The 21,523-nt window shown below is 44.9% G+C and overlaps 1 protein-coding gene across 1 annotated transcript in view; it reads right to left on the minus strand.

The window, feature by feature from the left end:
- Positions 1–21,523, minus strand: part of WNT3A (Wnt family member 3A) — a 283,107-nt gene that overhangs the window by 43,064 nt on the left and 218,520 nt on the right. The window contains exon 2 of the mRNA XM_078662445.1: positions 13,021–13,262. Coding sequence (XP_078518571.1) covers positions 13,021–13,262 — 242 coding nt within the window. The remainder of the gene's footprint in view (positions 1–13,020; positions 13,263–21,523) is intronic.

Genomic DNA, 21,523 nt, shown 5'->3' on the forward strand with positions numbered 1-21,523 from the left:
TAAATCATGCTTTGCAAGTTTCTGCCAATTACGGCTTCAAGAATTATGTAAATAAGACTGTGCGTCATATTAGTCATTAACTGTTCCTGTCACATGCTAATGATTTATATAGTAAGCATATGCAGTTGAAGAAGATATGTATTCTGAAATGAACCACCTCAATCGTGCCGCACAATTTCATTTGAAAATGTAACACTAAAATGCTGATAAATATCTCAGTAGGTTCTCAAAGTATGACGAAGTTGTATTTTTCCCAATTTTACTGACTGAGTACATAATTATTTTGCAAGAAGCAATGGGTTTATGAGTCATTTAGACTATAACAAGAGGGACCCTGCTAGTCTGTACTGATTCAGAGGTACTCCCTGAACCTCTGTCCTTACTTTTCATTGACAATCCACTCACTTTCATGATTCCTAAGGGTTGCTGCTGCTTTCTGTGTAGCTCTATGTGGGTACATTGTGCCTTTATCAGGAATTCTGTGGCAAGATGCCCTAGTCGTTGCAAAAACAACCATTTGCAATGCAATATCCTTGCATTACTGAAAGTTTAAGCTATTGGTGTCACAAATAATAATACAATGCCAATAGCTCAAACTTTCAGTAATGTGAGACGTATTACATGGAAAAAATTATTTTTAATTGAGGCACAGCTTAATCCAATCGCAAGCAGTGCTTAAAAACTTGGTGTTCGAGCCTTTTTATCAGAATGCAGTGGCTGAATGCTGCTGAAAGGCTGAATAAAACGAGCTCCTATGCATTACAGCAGGCCTGTCAAGTATCACGCAACGGACGTGACACTAACGCATTTCAGTGTGGTGTTCCGCATCACCGCACTGAAATGCATTGTCACGCATTTTTAAAAGGCACTGTCTCTCTGCTGTACCAGTCGCGCTACCCAGACTGCTAGCGCGCACCGGTGTGCCGTCATTTTCCACTTCCCATCTGTATGCCCTCCCCCCTCGCTTTTGCGCATGTGTGGCATCATACGCATGCCTATGGAATTTAAGCTCCCCTTGTATTTTCCGTTTTAGTGCGAATGCGTGTACGCATACGTACTAACCAATTCATCATGATTACCGAGGCGAGATCACGTCAAGGCGTCGTCGATGACTGCCTCAACCTAGCCTGGGCAATTAAAGGCGGGCCGGGTTGGCGGAAACTATGTGCCGTTTGAGATTGCTGCAAAAAGTAAAGTAAAAGTAAAGTCCACATTTGTAAAGCGCACAATCACCCGTAAGGGTCTCTAGGCGCTGGGGGGCCGTCGGGAAGATTAAGCGAGCTATTGCCCAGAGTCACATGGTGCTGGGCTAACCTGCCGCCGGAGCCGGGGATCGAACCGTGGTCCCCAGATTCCAGCGTCAGTCGCCCTGGCCGCGGCGCCACACCCAGAGCTAACTTCACATGACCAGCCGCCTAGAATCAATGATTGGCCGGGCATTTCCATTCATTGTCATCGGCCGGCCGGCGGGTCTAGTGTGCCTCGCCGAATTGCTCTTCTCGTCTCACCCGGCGGTGCTAAGAAGTAAGTGCCTCCGTGTGAGAATTAATGACTTTATTTTAATAACACTAAGTTGCTGCTTGTTCTATAAATGAATTTACTCCTGTCACTATAGTTGAGCAGAGATGCCCCAGCAGCTCGGTGAGCGAGTGGCAGGCTGCTGGAGGCACCGTGCGCGCTGCTTGTGTTATCATCTGGTGCAGTTTCGGCCGGGCCTGTGTGACAGGCTGGCTGCCTGCGCAGTGCAGCCGTGAGCTGTAAACATTAAACAACTTTGGTGTTTTTTAAATGCAGCCAGCCTGAGGTTGCCTGTCTGTGACCTTTATGTGACGGATGAGTGGATCAGCCTTTCTTATAATCGTCAACACGGACTCTCCGATACTTAATGTCCGGTGTCGTCTGTGGCACCAGGCAACTCGAGTGCGTCCGCTGATTTAGTGTGACTCTCTAGGCAGCAGCTGATGATGAGATCCGACCATGTTTGGGGCCTTTCATATCCTCTTGGAAACTCGACCCCCCTTGCCCGGGTCCTACGTGGGCACAGAGCGGCCTGGAGTCCAAAGGGCTGTAATGTGAATGCATCATGCGAATATTATTGATTGCCAATGCCAGGGTAGGAGCCAAGGGGCCCCAGTCGGCGTAGGCTGGCTAAAAGGAAGGATGGTCTCATTGTTTTTCTGCTGGCCCGCAGGCAACACACGTGTCAAACTAGTGCAGGTCCGTTATTCTATTTCCTGCCTCAGCCTGTCCGGTACAGTGAGCACCAGCACTGATGCCAAAGTTAAAGGACAGCAGTCGAGTGTAATTTGTGCCACAACTCTCTGCAGCACTGAGCCACTGACAGATGACAGTATGATCATCTTAGAAAGGGGAGGAGGTTAGTCAACTTCTTTTTCAGGTATTTTGTAGCAGTTTCAATATCTTTTTAGAGCGTCTCATTGTTCGTAAGTGTGTAATTTCTGATATTTATTTCAGTGAATGCACTCATTGCTTGGTTTGACTTGCGAAAAAGTGGTAATCTAAGTGTTACACTTGTCATTGAATGCCACTTCTAGGTACACACAAATCATAAAATGTGATACATAAGAAGTCTGAAAACTTGCAGTTATGTGTAAGTAACTGCATGATGGTATAATCTCCTAGTTGTTCTTGCTATGTACTTGCTATGCTATAAAATTTGCTTTTTTAGGCTAGCGCACAGTCATGAATCATCAGATTATTGAGTTCATCTTCAGACCAGCTGCAGTGCCTGCCTACCCTCTTTAAGTGGGAACGGCAGTCATGGTTAGTACTCTTCCATTTCTTGTGCATTTCAGTGGTGTTAAGATCTTAGAGTTTTTCGTTGCTGAAATGGGTGTAATTTCTGCTATTTATATGTTACCCTCGTCTTCATTGCTTGATATTGCTCGCGAGAAAGTGTCACTCATAGTCGGTGAAATGTCACTCATATTTACTCTGAAATTATGAAATTGTCACACATGGCAATTTGGAACCTTGGCAGCTATGTTACAGAAGAGGTTCATGTTTGCCTGCAATGTTGTTACGAGGTCTACTTGTGACTTTGCAGATGTGGCTCTTTGTACCAGTGGGGAAATTGCCATACGTCATGCACGTAATGACGCGTTACTTGCGTTCATTTAGTAACCAAGCACCCCGGCGTCCCACCAAGCAGCCTGCTCCGGAGGAACCCCCCTAGGTGACCGGCAGGAGAGACCACAACGTAAAGTAAGACCAGACCTGTTATGACGTTACCGTAGCCATTCCACGTGTTTTGTTTTTAACTATTTTTCTTCTGCCACCCGATCTGCCAGCTCACTGTCTCTCTTTTCTCTCCATTTGACATCGCCAGAGTTGGTGATGTGACGGCTCCCCCCATCCACCCAGAAGCAGATATTCAAGCCTAAATAAAGATCAAAGTAATTATGCCTCCTTACTGCCCGTTTGATTCAAACACCACTGTATGCAATGTTTTCCACAGCACGGCGTAGTTTTCTAATTTCACAGCGCAATTCAGCCTGACATTTCTTTGATTTGTCATTGCCAAAGGTGTACTACAATCACTCAGGCTAACAATAAGGCACCAATGCGCTTATTTATTCCTCACAAAAAACGACATGACCACCATTTTGTCAACGATAAACACAGGATTTATATAAGGTGAAAACATGTATGTCTGACACTGCGTGCTAAAGTCTACATGCATGTGTGTAAATAATGACTGCCAGGATGTCTGACACTGCCTAGTAACTCAAGACACCTATATCTATGTCTTGCCCACTGTCTTATTTCTTTACTGGTATCGGCTTATGCAAGGACCCATAATACGGTAAGTCCTTTTTTTAAATAAACTTTTTTTGCATACAGTGCTCCTTAGCGTGAACACTAAAAATGCATCACACGTGGTGAATTTTTACCACTCACTTTTCACTTTAGATCACTTTATTGAGAGGTCCTGACGAAAGCCCCGCATATTTATTTATTGAGGGCTGAAACATGTTGACCATCATTGGATAAAAACATAGTACTGCTTATCCACTCTCTAGTTTTTAATATACCCAAGATCACCACAAATAAATTCAACAGGTAGAATCCAGAGGTATTTTTAACATTCACATTTCACTTCATCACACCCACGTACACCTCAAAACCTGCTCCACTGTAATCAGGTGTTGCAGCACAGCTGAGTAGCATTCAGCTACTCAGCTGGGACCCAATGATGAAGCATGACACCAACCAGGTTGGTATGTGAGGGTTTTATTAAAAAACCTTTGAGGTGCCAGATATTTCCATTATACACACTATTCTGTAAATGGCCATCTAAGTTGGTTTATCATTAATTGTCGGGATGAGGACGGCTATCCATTGGTCCTAGCTCTCTATTTTGTTTTTGTATGCTGGAGATATGCCTTGGACTCAGAGCTTAATTTGAGCCGGAGGTTTCCGGTGCTTGGCACTGACACTAAATTGTCAACACCGGCACTTATGACAGACTGCCACATGGTGTCACTTTTTATCTAAAATAGAGAAACACAAAAACTGTTGTTTATTAATTCAAAATACATTAAAATGTACTAATGCTTGCCTCCCAAACCCTTCTTGTAGCTTTGGGGGCCCTCAAATAGTCTGAGTTGTTTCTCTTGTAGGGTGTGATGTTTACTAGTTGTGTTGGTTCTGTCATTGAAGCACAGGTGGTAGCAATGGGGTAAGTGGCCTCCTGATGAGGGCTCTGGCACTTAATATTTTACAAATTAAGCACTTCTTGGACCACTTCAAAGACTCACTTCAATAATCTATTCAGAGAACTGTTTGTGGCTAGCAGCCACCGGGCTTGAAAACGAAAGGGGGATGGGAGTGTTTGCTTAGGCAAGGGAGGTTAAAGAACATTGGGATGTTGGGCAGGAACATTTATAACTTTTTCTAATAATGAGAATGTATACAGGGGCAGCACCATGAGTAGGCTACTTCAAAAATCGATTTTTTCTTCAAAGAAGCATTAATTGGGGCTTTTGCTGACTTTACCAGAGGGGAATGCATGTTTTGTTATTGTTATGGCAAAGTAGATTTAAGGACTAGTCTAAGGTTTTCTGCAATCAGTGGTGGCTTTAGTTTACCAATGATCTATAGGATGGAAGGATTTGAAGGTGCTTCTAATAGAAGTGACTAAGAAGTAGAGGATTTTGGTCTGAGACAAGTTTAGTCCACATTAGAGAGTCAAGAGCCATCCCATGATAAAAGCCAATGAGGGATTCAATGATGTGTGACTGCATGTGGAAGATGAAAGAAAAACACAATGAGGAAAGAATATAATATTATCCACATGTAGAACTTAGGAAATGCCTGATGAGGGTGTGATTTTGATAAGGGAGGTGAAATGCAGTAGACTTAATAAATGGTCTTGGGAGGAGGAACAGGTTGGTGAGTTAGCTAAAAGGTATCAAGGTGGCATGAAAGAGGAGTCAGAAAGGTATGGTACTACCAGTCAAGGATGCATCCATTAATGCTGAAAGAAGTGAAAATAGCTTGTAGTAAAGGGTGATCAATTGTTGCAGTTCCCGTGGTGAGTAGGGGAGTTGAACAAGTCTTTGCTCCATTTCCAGTATGATCACTCCACTAAGCGTAATTTATTGGAGGTATCCCTACCCTTAAATGTTGTCACTGATTTTGGCCACATTCATGAACAACACCATTTCAAACAAAATAAAAGATGCCTGGAACATGCCAATGCAGAAATGTCATGCTCATGTCAACAACATCGAGCCAACAATATGCTCATATCAGAAAATACCAATATTAACATAAATATTAGAGTATGCTGCCACAATTCAACTAACAACTTCAGAACTTGATGAGAAACTAAGGCACTCATTACGATGGTGGGCAGACTGCCCCCAACAGGCCGTTGGTTGTGTACCGCCCGCCATCTAGGGCATTGGTCCAACCGGTGCATTACAATGCAGCCGGTCAGACCACGGAGGTCAGAGGTAGGACCACCGCCTCTGATAGAATCAAAGATCCCATTGGAATGATGGTCAGATTACTAATCCCTACAATGGAGGCGGTGCCTGCACAGGCACCACTGTAAGGATTAGGATATGCCTTTCCAGCTGTTTTTTCATGGCAGTTCCACCACCATGAACATGCAGATGGAAAGGTACTTTGGGGGCCACAAGCAGGGCCCCTGTCCTCCGTGGGCCACTGCTTAGTGGCCTGGTGGCACATGCAGTGACACCCACACATCTATGCACTGTGTGCCAGGCACCACATGGTGCCTGGCACATGGTTCATGATGTGCACAAAATGCATTTTTCAATTGTCGCTTGTACTGCGGCCCTTTTCCTGGGCCGCAGCACAAGCCGTACTAGAAAAATGCATTTTGCAATAGCCTGCACGGCAGTTATATCCTAATAGAGCGGCCAGAATCGCCTACTCATTGTCAGATGGTTCCTGCCTGAAACAAATTTAGCCCCTAAGACTTCATTCTTAGGTAGTAATAAATGACTTCAAATCATTAAAAATAGAGGAATCTCCACCAAACTATTGTGACTGGACTTTTCAGGAGTGACTACACAGTTCATCAACATATCCTTCTTAGAACAATTTAAGAAGTTTATCTGAGTACTGGAATTAGCAGGCAGACCGTTCAATATTTGCCAAACAACCTCTTAGCTAACATAAACATAGATGTCCCCACCTATATGTTGTTAATTCCAAAAAAAGAAAGTAAATCTATGCTATTACAAAGAAACTCTGAACACAACATTCTCACTGCTAAAACATGGACAGACGCTTATTTGAAATGTTTCGATTGACTAAACAGCAACAATTTCTAGTCACAGCCAAGACCAATTCCAACAAAATAACTCCCACCTATGTGACTAGTAACTGCATACTACACTACTTTTGACAACAATAGCATTCCTTTTTTTACTATGAGCTATGCAATGAGGCATCCAAGTGACTTAAATTTGTTACCACTGTATTAGTCTCTTCAAAGAAGGAAAGGCTCTTAATATTGATATAAAATGGAGAAAGGAAGCAAAAGTAAATTATAGCAATACCCTAAAAGCTCCGATGTGTCAGACAATTTTAGGATTAAGTGCAAATCACTCATAACATTGATACTGATTGGCTCAGGCTACAAAAATAGATAGTGACACGCTGGATCTGCTCTGGACTCCATATTATGATGGAAAAATTGCATATTTTGTCATATGTATTTTATACACCTTCAGTCACAAGCACAAGGATATTTATTTATACAGTATTATAAAGCGCAAACAACTCCAGGGGGCATTAGAGCACTTTACAACAAGTACAATGCAGTAGACCACAATATGGACACACTGAGAAAAGAAATATAAAAAACTTTTAGAGGTAATATGTCTAAATGAATAACAACCTCAAAGACAGAAAACAATATAATAAGGACTGAAGAATAAAAGGGGTATGGGGCAGGCCGGATTGACAATTGCACTAAGACAAGACGGTACATATAAAAAGAGGAGAAGTAAAAGTAAAAGACAGGAGTGGAGCAGAGAGAAGATGAGAAGAGAAGTGAGGAAAGCATAGGAAAGCAAAGCAAAGCATCAAATATGAATTCGATGGGAGGAGGTTAGGATCTCTAGAAATAATGCACAAGCCTGGGATGGGGTGTGATAGGTTAAGCATCCAGATGGAAGAGAGGCAAAGTCTGTGCTAAATTAAGCACAACTTGGAAGTGATTTTGAAAAAGAAATTTATTTTTTTAATGTGGTTAGACAAGTAGGCTGTGTGGAGAGACAGAGGAAGTAAATTCCAAAATCGTGTGGCACTACTTGAGAAAGACTAAGACTAAGACTAAGACTTAGGCCCTGATTATGAGTTACACTAAAGTATACAATGCAAGTGGAAGCCTGGAAGAAGCAGGACTGAGCCACCCCTCTAGCTGGAACGTATCACATCATGAGGAAAAGGAATGCCCCCACGTCCTTGGATGGCAAGACTTTTACAGCTCCTTCCATAGGTAATGTTTTAGCTAGTGAAGCCCTACACAAATAAATTAGCTCAGTGGAAGAAAGATTGGGTGCTGTAAAGAGTTGTTTGGCAGACTCCACGGTGCTCATGGTTTCCAGCACCACTCCAAAGGATTCTCAGGACTATTCCCCTGCCAAGTTCGACCCTAACCTGGGTGTAGTGAACACCTCTTTATGGATTGAGTTTGGGTCATATTAGTATTTTCACAATCCTCCTCGTGCCAAAAAGAAACAAGACATTATGAGGAAAAAATAATCAGCAAATCATACTCTGCCTAGCTACGCTAGGAACAAGTTTCCAGCAGTCTTTATTGACTTTAGTCAAGAGTTTGTTTTCGCAGACACCAGCCTATCTAACAAACTGGGGCTACAGATGAAGGCATTATTAACAAATCATTTGAATTTGTTCTTTCCAATTCATATGGTATTAAACGGTTGTTGACAAACCGCACTAATGGTGCGTTAGAAATCAAGACTGTGTTGAAACTGGGGACAATGGAGGGGGAGCATTATAGCTCTACAAGGGTCATAGAAGGGAGAGGTCAAGGGCAAGGAGGTGGGTGAGGACTGGGCCAAGAAGTGACTCTGCTACTTCTACTTCCACTACTTCATTTGGGCCCCAGTCAGGCAAGGGCCAGGTCTTAGTATCCTGAGTACAACAGGCATTTCAGGACTAGAATATATCTCTGATACAATACCCTCCTCCCACTCATCTACCATGTCAGAACTACCCTGTAGGTCCTCCCGCGCCTCCAGCTTCACCTGATGTGACTACCTATGATGGTAGTTTGACTGATGTTCTTGAGCTAAGCTATAATCAGAAAGAAGTCAAGCCTGAGTTAAAAGGCTGAATTAAAAGAGTGGTGGGGTTGGATATCATTATAGCGATATTGTTATGGTTCTGGATTGGTAATAATCCTAAGAGGAAGGGTGATTGTGTGGTAGTGAAATCTGAGCATCTTCTACTGTGCAACGTATTGTGCAATTTTTATCAAGTTCACTTTGGCTAAACAACAGAACCCCTAGGGTATTTTTACAGGGCCCCAATTGCACGGTAACTGTTGGTCAGATCCGGGGCGCTCACAATCCTATCCAAAGTGATTCTCTCTGCAGTGTTGATACATCTAACACACCTGCTCCACTCCAAACATTAGATGGTGATGTTTGACATTTTACTTAAAATCAAGTGATGAGTTACCAAGGGCTGTCTTTATCAGTGAGTTAGATCAACGCCTTTCTGATAACAATTTCCATCAATGCAATGTTGCATCAGCCCTCCCTCATTGATGCCTAATAATGATGCCTCCATCACTCACACTAAGGTTTTCAAGTCTCTTTCATGGATTGTGACGGGAGCCGGTTCCAAGTTAGTAAATCCTGATTGGTTAAGTTTTATTACCCACATTGACCTCAACTGAACCTTTTTTCATTGACAGCGTTATTACTCATGATATTCTAGTCACTCATTCATGGAGGGAAGGGCTAAAAGTGGTTTGGCTACTCTAACATTTGAAACTTCTTCTATTAAAGGGTCTACTGTCCCAAATGAATCACTGCACTATCAGTTGTTATGAGTTTAGGGTTTACACCCAGCTAAAACAATAGTGATTAACAACTAACTATTATAATAACAATGCCTTCATAAGGAGCGGGATGTTATTAAAACCTTAGTCTCTGACTTATATCATCTATTTAAAGACAATGAAGGGGCCTGGCCATTGATTTGGTTAGGAGATTGTAATATGCAACTTTGTCCGTAGTTTAGGTAATCCCAATGATGTAGAACTCACTCACTTCGAACAAAATACTTTTTGACTTTAACAATGTTCATATGAAATATCACTTGCTTTGTGCATCAGACATGTCTAATACTAATCCTGTGAGGGTTCCAGCTTTCACTGGAAGGGGTATTTTGTCACTTAATGATTTTATTTTGCTTTCAGAGGACTGGCCTCCTTTTGGATTTCAAGAGCTCTGTGCATTGTAGAAGTGGCCATTACCTGTGAATCCTGGCAATTAAGCATGTCTATAGCAGTTCCATAAAACCTCTGTAGATTTTGGATCTTTGGATCTTTGATCAAAAACAAAGGCAACACATACAAATGGCCCAACGTCAATGCATCTAAAACATTTTGTGACTTAATTCAGCTTTTTCATATTGATTTAATGGTATGCCTGGGGGAGCAAAGTGATCTGTTAGGTATTCTGAATACATTTGAGTGTTTATTGGCAAAGCATTTCAAAACCTTTTGACTGGTTCTCCTCATTAATACCATGTGAAACCTCATAGTTTGTTTCATAAGGTCAGTACTCTTGCTCATAAAAACTTGATGGTAGCCTTAACGTCTTAACCCTGCTAGTGGATGCTATGTATGTGTAGGTGAGACTATAAGAAAGCCTTAGAGAGCAGTACACCAACTATAAGGGCTGAAGTGTGGGCCTTCATACAGCACACAAGTGCACTCAGCAACAATAGTGAATTATGGAGGGTGGCTAACGCTCCATATTTCAGAGGGAGCTCTTCACCTTCACAAAATGTAGGCTTCTAACTATTTAGTGAGTAATCTACATGTGGTATTGGCTATGGGGTCAGGTCATTTTATTTATTTCGAACTCGCTGAGGTTAGAACAGCTATTTACACATGTGCAAAGGGGAAGGCTCCAGGTGGAGTTCCAACAGTTCTGTTTTCTGTATTATTTGGACATATGAGCCCCACTAATTACCAGCGTATTAAATGCTGCAGCAGAATCCAGATACCCTAAATCATGGTCTCTCCATTACAGTGACAATTTTCAAACAGGGGGATAAAGTCGAACCTCATGTTACAGACCAATATCTTTTTTGGATTCTAAGTTAAAGTGGCGGGTAACATTATTTTGTAAAGTTAGAGGAATGGGCACAAGAGAATTCTATTCTGTCTGAGGCTCACTATGACTTTCGCCATGTCCTAGGTATGATAGAACATTGTCCTAAACTCAGTTGATCTCTAAATATACTGTGGCCAAAGGGGAGGTAATCCAACTAGTGTTTATGGATCTCTCATCTGCGTTCAACCTGGTCAACAGATCTAAATTATGGCATATCATGTTATCAAATTGGTAGACACTCCAATTGTCTATTTTCTTGAAATGTGCCCTTGATAGTCTCCCTTGCGATCCACATCCTCTTTTCCGCTGACGCAGTCCTGATGGCCCACAAGGCCAAACGGCTTCAATATCTACTTGATTCTTTTGTCATTTTCATGAAGAATTTGTATTTCAAAATAAACTTAGCATAATTTAATTTAATAGTTTTGTAGCCCAAGGGCCACTAAGATCAGATGCCATCAAGCAACCCACCTTCATCAAGGAAAGACCTTTCAATACCGGTTTGCCCCTTTTGATTCTTCCATTACATAGGTTCTCTGGAGTCTCTGTTTAGATTGTACAGGAAATTGGGACCTACACCACTCAGGGACATGTTAACAATGTATTATTCCAAATGCATCCTCATTGTAACTCTTGGGCCGACATCAGTGCATAGTGTTCACTGAAGGGGATTCAATAAGGTGAAAATTCTGTTTTACATACATTATTGGCAGTGACAAAGAATATATCCTCTTTCATGTGCCATGCCGAGTTGGGACTTATTATCTTGGATGATCTAATTAAACTGTGATAAGTGATGGTCTGGCTTACTCCCTGAGCCCCAGACGAGGCCTCTTTTGAAAGGTTAATTATAGGCGGTTGTCTCTCACTAACAAATGGGCACCTTATTCCCAGGCTCAAGTATGTGAAATAATGGTTTTATTGGTAAGGATTGTCTGACTTGTTTACTTGACAATCTTATGTTAAGTTGAGGATGAAAATTTAATTGAAAGCCCTGTTTTTAGGCACATGTCAGGAACATCGAATTTCAAGTGAGCTGTCAAAACCAACTGTCAATTCTTATCTGACAATAATAATGACTAACACTATGGAACCTTATCTATTATTCATTTCTCATATTTACCATAGATATTTATTAACTTGTTTCAGATTTAATGTTTTACATGTTTTAGTATCTTTTCCCTAGAAAGGACTATGAACAAATGTGCCTTGTTGTCCTTGTGACAGTTAAACACTCCAATCAACAATGCACTTTATTATGTTTTGTCAATTTTACTTGTTATATAGGAAATTGATTTTACTACCCTTATTTCACTCTTTTGATATCATTTGCCATAAATGAGCTTTTAACGTATTACAACAACTTCAAACTGATGCAATTCTGCAATTCAGCTATTAGTTTTTTCAGTAGTTAAATGTATTCAATCTTCATTTAAAATATGGTCCAATCTATTATGAAATTTCATAACATCTGATCACAGGGAAATATGTGCACTAATTGATGATGTGTAGTTTTGTTATTTTTTAAAAACATTAGCATTTCTAGTTTTTGTATCTTTTTTGGCCTAAGGCTGAATAAAGAATATTTGACTTACTAACTGATTGGCATTGGAAAGTTCCCTACAGTAATTCAAAGTAGCTCTATGCAGTCCATAGCCTAAAGGGGACATATCAAGGGTGATACATGAGCATTCCCAAGCAATCCCCCATGGCTTATGATGTAAATCCCAGTCTAGTAGCATTTGTATGCAAACAGTTGGCCAACAGTGCCCACAGTGGAGCAAGATTTAAAATTCTCCACATTTAGTCAACTTTGCGTATGTGCTGTACTGTACAGCACACATACAAAATAGTAAAGCATAGGTTTTGTAATGGAAGGGACCCTTTCCAATACAAAACCTATGGCGGACAAAACATATACACCCTCGTGCTGTGGTGCAAGGATGTGTTCATTGGCACACAACAGCGTAAAGTGCACCAGTGAGGGGAAAGATGAACCCCAAGTAGATACGGCACTGTTCTGCCCTTTTCCTTTCATGCAGCGCATCACAGAATAGCGACCTTTGTATGAATACCAAAAATAAAAATAAAATTACAGATTGTACTTGAATTTATGTTGTCTTCATGTGGTCTTAATTACCTTTGTCCAAGACTGGCCCAAAGATGGCCAGATTGTCATTGACGGTCGTGCAGTTCCACCTTCTCCCCCGGAACTGATGCTGACATTCTTGAATACCAATTTTCACACCTTCTGCCACGCTTGGCATTATCTCAACATAGTTTCGACAGAAGCGCAACTGTTTAGGCACCAACCCGGGAATGCTCCCGCAAAGGATAGGCTGTGTGCCTAGTGATGAATACTGATGACCAATGGCTAACGACCTATGGAAAAAAGATGGAAAAATAAGTTTTGCCTTAAACACTGAGAACATATCTAGAAGTGCACGGAAATTAAATCTCTTTTATTACAAATATTTAAAGCATCATTTTAAAGTCATGATGTAAACAAATGTAGGAAAATAATTCACTGTAAATACCAGGAGAAAGGAATGCTATGACATATTGAGGGCAAAGGTGCATATTACATATATGCACTACCTTTTAATGCGTTTTGCCAAATACAAGCACAACACAAAAATTAAAAGCCTAGATCAAAAAGTTTGAAAGTTCTTATGAAAACTAATACGTTCTACCTATCCAAAACGTTGTTGGTTGCTCCTCTGGATAGCTAAGTGTCTTTATGCTTATGTTAATGTAGTTAGTTCTTAAATGATATGCCCATTCGACTAAATATTGCAGACGCTAGTTTATGCTTTAGGGAATTTGTTTGATTATGGATTACAATTCAGTGAATTGAATTTATTTAATTTCTTTCTGAATGACATTTCTTGTTTTGCTTTTTTATCTTTATTAAAAGTTTATTAATGACTCTTCTAAGAGTGGTTTGGTTTGTGAATATAATTTAAAAAAAACTCTTTATAAAACTATACATAATATAAATATAAATAGTGAATGACTGTTTACATTTGTTACGTTTCTCTATGAAATGCATTGCTCCTGTCACCTGGCTATTTTTAAAAGTCTCAAGAGTGCTCCTATCCCTGTATGTGTCTTAACAAATCTAAGCATCAATACTCTTTTTAGACCTTTTATGTTATAGTGGATACTTCTCCCAAGCTTTTTGTGCCCTAGACAGGTCATCTTTAGATTTTCTTCTTGAAATGTATTGCACCATCATATACCATTGGAAAGCTTGCAAAAGGTATCAGGTATTCCCCCTTTTTGGCCCTGATTATCAGTGCCCCATTAACCCCTTCACCGTGTGGCTAATTCCCCCACGGCACTGGGGAAGGGGGGGTGTGCGCAGCGCCACGGTGCTTGTGACGAACTTGGCTCGTCATGCTGCACGGTGGCGCTGTGCTCAAGACAAGCTGAGCTCATCATGACCACACCCGTTTGCGTGAAACGCTCAGCACAGCAGGGGAATTATCCCCGCGTGTGAGCTCCGCGCGGGTCATGACGAGCTCCGATGGTGTTAATGCACGTATTCCAAGGTTTTGGGGAATAACACACTGGCTTTTGGTGCTTAGACCATCAAAGTCTGCAATTCATGATAAATCCATAATTTTCCCTGTTAGATTTGGGCAGAATTGACTTGACAAATGTTATGAAAGATGCAGACTTTATTGCACCTGATAATTACGAGATGCATAAACTCTTCTCAACTTGGGATTTCGACCTGAGCGCCAACTGGGGACTCTGCAGAGGTCAGTAAACTCCTGTTCACTCATATTGTCGGCCTAAGGCACCAAAACACACTATATTTAAGACTTTAAATGCTACAAGCATGAACTTGCATGTAGTGCATATTCTCTTTGTTTTTGTAATATGATCTCACCTATCTTTAAAATCTCTCATTGTCTGGCAAAATAACTATAGAGAATGAAGGTGAACATAGCTTATACCGTCTCTGGTCGTGATTTCCAGAAGGAAAACAAAATATTTTAGGTAGGTTTTTAACAGTTAGGGAGCCCTGGTTGATTTAGAATAAAAAGACAGGGTCATTTTCCTGTGCAAAGCCCATAGTTATAACATCTTACTTGTGGCCTGATGTCAATCAAGATATTTGTTATGGCCTTCTGCTGTTCGAGGATGATAGAAGGTCAACTGATCTAGTCCCTGCTTTAATAGTGTAGCATGTAGAGATCAATATTATGCAATTTAGGATTACTATCAGCAATTTGGCATTTTATCCCAATTGATCGATGCTATTTCATATGTAAAAAACTGGATTGATAGCATTAGATGACTCTGCAAATGAAGTGTGTAAAGACTTAATGGCCAGCATTGTGAAACCCCTCAAATATGTGCCTATATTCTATTTGAAGGTCAGATAGATTTGATATAATATAAAAATAGTCATTGTTTTTAACCTTTTTGCAATCTTTTATAACAGTACCTTTCTTTAGAGGAACATTTTGGAGAGTGAGTTGTGGGAAGCTCTCCCTCGCCTTTTCAGCTTTTTTGAGTGTGTATTTGGCCATGATTAACTAAAGCGTTGTCCAATTGCAAAGTGATGTAAATAATGTAAAGGGATGCATAGTAATCCCAGACAGAGCTGGGACAAACCCTGATTTTCTGACAGAACTTTCACCCACACAATTGTGTGGCATGCTTCATCACCGAGTAGCATCTGCAGTACATGAGAAGGATAGGATATTTCATGTCACCTCAGAGTTCCATAACCTTATATCCTTGTCCCTCTCCCCTGTGACTTGCAATATCCTCATCATTTATGACAGGGAGTACTTTATCCCACATACATATTACACAGTGGTGGTCGCCACTATGTAGTTATAGTTAGGCCAGAATTCTGTAGGTAGAGTGTTTTTGTTTTGCTAATAACGTTGGTGCCATTTGACAAATCTTCATGAAACTTTCCAAAAAAAATCTTCAGCCACCTCAGGTCCTCCCTGGGAAGTTTCAGAGTGATCCGTCAAGCAGTTTTGAGCAAAGGGGTGCCCCAAAACATGTTTTGCCGATTCAATTTCAAGAATTTTGGACCGCAATATAGAAAAATTAAAAGAGGATGAACAGAATTACACCAAATTGTGCAGAAGCTAGATGCCTAATTAAAAAGCCTGAATTTTGTGATTGGGTATAAATCCATTCAGGTGTTTTTGAGAATTAAATGTACAAATTATAGAGCTATCTGGACGATTGATCCAACAGGATTCCTGCGAGACTACAAATTAAAATAATTGAGAGTTCTGATTGGTAGAGGGCTTTGTTTCCCCATCGGCCATCTTGGTAAGAGGTTATTGTGGTGCCATTACAGGTGCCAGTGTCCTAAATCTTGACATGAGATGGAAAGAGATGGGGTAGGTGTAACCTGACCAGTTATGGGGAGGGTTTTAGAGGGACTAGAGGGATCAAAAATATAAAAAGAAAACGTGACTGGTATATTCCCTGGTACTCCTGCAGGGGTTAGCATGGCCCTCCCATGTGGTCCTAAGGAACTCTTGAGAGAGTACACAACGTCCTTGCTGGCTCCGCAGAAGTACCAAGGGGCCAGTGAAAAAAGTAACAAATAACAAGCTCTACTAGGTAACCAAGCTCCTACTACATAGACCTTTCACCTCGTACTGAAGTATTCATAGAGATTTGACTCCCTCAAGACACCCAAGCCCCATTAGTTGGCCAACCCCTACTACACATACGCTTCGTCTTGTACAGAAGTCTTCCTGGACAGCCCACTCCTTCCAGACACACACCCCACATTAGGTGGTTATACCCATACTACGCAGATCCTTCACATTAAACAGAAGTCTTCATGGAGAGTCCACTCCTTCCAAACACCCTACCCCCAATAGGTAGCCATGCCCCTACTATGCACACCATTTGCCTTGTACTGAAGTCTTCACTGAGGGCCCAAATTCTGCAGTCACCCAAGCCCCATTAGGTGGCCAAGCCCCTACTGTGCACACCCTTCACTTTGTATTTAAATATTTAAGTCTTTATTTAGGGTCCACTCCCTCCAGACACCCAATCCCCATTAGATGACCATGCTCCTACTACAGACACCCATTGCCTTGTTCAGAAGTCTTCATGACGAGCCCACTCCTGCAGATACCCAAGCCCCATTAGGTGGCGAAGCTCATACTATGTACACCCTTCTCCTTGAACAAAAGTCTTGATGCAGTTCATTCTCTCCAGATACCCAGTCCCCATTAGGTGGCCAAGTGTCTACTGTATACAGACTGAACTCTTCAATGAGAACCCTCTCCCACTCAAGACACTCAAGCCCAACTAGGTGAGCAAGCCCCTCCAACTCATACCCATCACCTTTTACAGAAGTCTTCATGGAGAGCTGACTCCCTCCAAACACCCAAGCATCATTAGGCATCAAAACTCCTACTATGCACACATCTTGTACAGAAGTCTTCACGAGCGAGCTACTACCTTCAGCCATCCAAGTCCCACAGGGTGGCCAAGCCCCTATAAACCATATCGTTCACCTTGTACAAAAGTTTTCATGGAGAGTCCACCCCCTACAGACACCCAAGCCCTATTAGGTGGTCAAGCCCCTACAACATTGCCCCTTCGCTCGTAGAGAAGTCATCACAGGGAGCCCACTCTTTCCAGACACCCAAGCTCCATTAGGTAGCCAAGCTTTTACTACGCACACCCTTTGCCTTTTATAGTAGCCTTGTACAGAAGTCTTCAAAGAGAACCCACTCCTGCACACACCCAAGCTTCATTAGGGGGCAAAAGCTCCTACTACGCACACCTTCATATTGTACAGCTTCATGAAGGGCCTACGTCCTCCAGACACCCAAGTTCCATTGGGTGGCCAAGCCACTATTACACACTACTTTTGCCTTGTAAAGGAAGCCTTGACAGTGAGCCCTCTCCATCATAACACCCAATTCTCATTAGCGGGCCAAGCTCCTACAAAGGACACTCTCCACCTTATAAAGAAGTCCTGATGGAGATCCTACTGCCTCCAGATACTAAAGCCCAATAGGTGGCCAAGCCCCCACTGCTCACAACGTTTGCCTTTTGGACACCCCCGCGCCGCACGGCCACCAGCTGCTGCGTGTGCCTCTCCTCCCTTTGTGCCTCGCTGCCCGACTGCCGGCTCGTGACCACGCCCCCTCCCTCGAGCGGCGTGGTCCGTGATCAGCGCTCCTCTCCCTGTGCCCCTGGTTCACTGTGCAGATTGTATTTGTGTTAATTGTTGTTTTTCCGCCGTTCTGCCTATAGAATTGTATCTGTGTTAATTGTTGCTTTTTCCGCCGTATTGCCTGTTTTTTTCCCGCCTGTTACCGCCCTCCGTCTTCCCTCCCCGCTCCCCGCTTCCCGCCACCACCGCTGACCCCGCCCCTTTTTTCCTTCTGTTCCCTCCCCGCTCCCGCCTCCCAGCTGCTCCGCCCACCCGCGCACTTGGCCATATATGGCGACCGTGCGACGCAGGTGAGTGTGTCCTAGTTTTAGGACACCCCCGCGCCGCACGGCCACCAGCTGCTGCGTGTGCCTCTCCTCCCTTTGTGCCTCGCTGCCCGACTGCCGGCTCGTGACCACGCCCCCTCCCTCGAGCGGCGTGGTCCGTGATCAGCGCTCCTCTCCCTGTGCCCCTGGTTCACTGTGCAGATTGTATTTGTGTTAATTGTTGTTTTTCCGCCGTTCTGCCTATAGAATTGTATCTGTGTTAATTGTTGCTTTTTCCGCCGTATTGCCTGTTTTTTCCCCGCCTGTTACCGCCCTCCGTCTTCCCTCCCCGCTCCCCGCTTCCCGCCACCACCGCTGACCCCGCCCCTTTTTTCCTTCTGTTCCCTCCCCGCTCCCGCCTCCCAGCTGCTCCGCCCACCCGCGCACTTGGCCATATATGGCGACCGTGCGACGCAGGTGAGTGTGTCCTAGTTTTAGGACACCCCCGCGCCGCACGGCCACCAGCTGCTGCGTGTGCCTCTCCTCCCTTTGTGCCTCGCTGCCCGACTGCCGGCTCGTGACCACGCCCCCTCCCTCGAGCGGCGTGGTCCGTGATCAGCGCTCCTCTCCCTGTGCCCCTGGTTCACTGTGCAGATTGTATTTGTGTTAATTGTTGTTTTTCCGCCGTTCTGCCTATAGAATTGTATCTGTGTTAATTGTTGCTTTTTCCGCCGTATTGCCTGTTTTTTTCCCGCCTGTTACCGCCCTCCGTCTTTCCTCCCCGCTCCCCGCTTCCCGCCACCACCGCTGACCCCGCCCCTTTTTTCCTTCTGTTCCCTCCCCGCTCCCGCCTCCCAGCTGCTCCGCCCACCCGCGCACTTCGCCATATATGGCGACCGTGCGAACGCGCAGCGGTCACGCGCAGCGGGCGCGCCGATTGTGCGCCGAAGGCGCGCCAAAGGTAAGCCCGTCTGCGCCCGTCCGCGACCGGACCGCGCCCAGCGCCAGGACCCCTGGCCCTCGAGGACCCCGACCGACCCGCCTGTCGTACTCCGCCGCCTCCCTCATCGCACTCAACACCGGCCGAGTCCCAGGATGCTGCAGAGCCTCCCCACGACGCGTCCACGGACCCTTCAGCTGCTACACCTGCAAGTTCACCTGCATCCGGACCTGCCCGACACCAGCACCTGCCAAGCCGAACACCAGCAGCAACCACCTCAAGTGCATCCTGCTCAACACCCGCTCCGTCCACAGACACGCCATCGAACTCTGGAACCTCCTCGACACCACAGCCCCTGACGTTGCCTTCCTCACGGAGACCTGGATGAACGCCTCCTCAGCGCCCGACATCGCCATCGCCATCCCAGAAGGCTACAAGATCACCCGGAGGGACCGCAACGCCAACCAGGTGGGAGGAGGCATCGCCATCATCCACAAGAACACTATCCGCATCACGACCAGCACCGACAACACCCCACCCTCCGCCGAACACCTGCATTTCCAGATCCACACCGACCCGAAGACCACCCTCAGAGGCACCCTGATCTACCGACCTCCGGGACCACGCACTCAATTCAGCGAGGACATCGCCGACTTCGTCAGCCCGCACGCCCTCCCCTCCGATGACTACATCCTCCTGGGGGACTTCAACTTCCACCTGGAGAACAACAACGACTGCAACACCAGCACCCTGCTCGACAACCTCGCCAACCTTGGACTCAAGCAGCTGGTGTCCACCCCCACCCACCTCGCCGGACACACACTCGACGCCGTCTTCTCATCCAGCAAAGACATCGCCTTCAGCCACGCCACAACTCTCCACTGGACGGACCACAGCTGCGTCCACTTCACCTTCAGAAGAACGACGATCCACCACCACCAGCAACAGGTTGCCCGAAGAAGCTGGAACAAGATCACAGCCGACCAGCTCGCCGCTTCCCTGAGCCAGCACCCTCCGGCCAGCTCAGCGAACCCCAGCCAGGCCGCCGACAACCTCTCCAAGTGGATCAGCAACTGCGCGGACGAACTCGCCCCACTGAAGACCCCGCCCAGCAGACCCGGCAGCAAGAAGGCCCCATGGTTCACCGACGAACTCAAGAGCTCCAAGAAGAACTGCCGAGCCCTCGAGAAAACCTGGAGAAAGGAACCCCCGCCGGACAACAGGACCAACCTCAAGCTCGCCACCCGGAAACATCACCAATTGATCCGCACCGCCAAGAAAACTGCTTTCAAGAACCGACTGGACAACAACGCACACAACTGCAAGGAACTCTTCAACATCGTCAAAGAGCTCTCCAACCCCAACGCCGGAAACAACGACATCACCCCATCGCAAGACCTCTGCAACTCCCTCGCCTCCTACTTCCACAACAAGATCGCGGACATACACAACAGCTTCAGCACTCAACCGACGCACGCCACGACCGAACCGCCGCCCCCCACCACCACTCTCCGCGCCTGGACTCCGATCAGCACCGAAGACACCGTCCGCACGATGAACTCCATCCACTCCGGATCTCCGACCGACCCCTGCCCTCACCACGTCTTCAACAAAGCCGACGCTGTCATCGCACCCCACCTGCGGGACATCATCAACACCTCATTCGACACCGCCACCTTCCCTGAGAGCTGGAAACACGCTGAACTCAGCGCTCTACTCAAGAAACCTACAGCAGACCCCACCGAACTCAAGAATTACCGCCCCATCTCTCTACTCCAGTTTCCAGCCAAAGTCATCGAAAAGACGGTCAACAAACAGCTGGCCGCCTTCCTCGAGACAAATGGATCCCTCGACCCATCGCAGTCTGGATTCCGTGCCAACCACAGCACCGAGACCGCCCTCATCGCCGCCACTGACGACATCCGAGCCCTGATGGACAACGGAGAAACAGTGGCCTCATCCTCCTAGACCTCTCCGCGGCTTTCGACACGGTCTGCCACCGCACCCTAGTGCAGCGCCTCAGCAACGTCGGAATCCAGGAGAAGGCACTGGAATGGATCGTCTCCTTCCTCGACGGAAGAACACAAAGAGTCCGCCTACCACCGTACAAGTCAGAGGCCACCGAAGTCATCTGCGGCGTCCCTCATGGATCCTCGCTGAGCCCGACCCTCTTCAACGTCTACATGAGCCCCCTCGCGGCCATCACACGCCAACACAACCTCAACATAATCTCCTACGCCGACGACACCCAGCTGATCCTCTCCCTGACCAA

This window comes from Lissotriton helveticus, chromosome 10 (genome assembly GCF_964261635.1).
Source record: "Lissotriton helveticus chromosome 10, aLisHel1.1, whole genome shotgun sequence".
In the NCBI taxonomy this organism is placed as follows: Eukaryota; Metazoa; Chordata; class Amphibia; order Caudata; family Salamandridae; genus Lissotriton; species Lissotriton helveticus.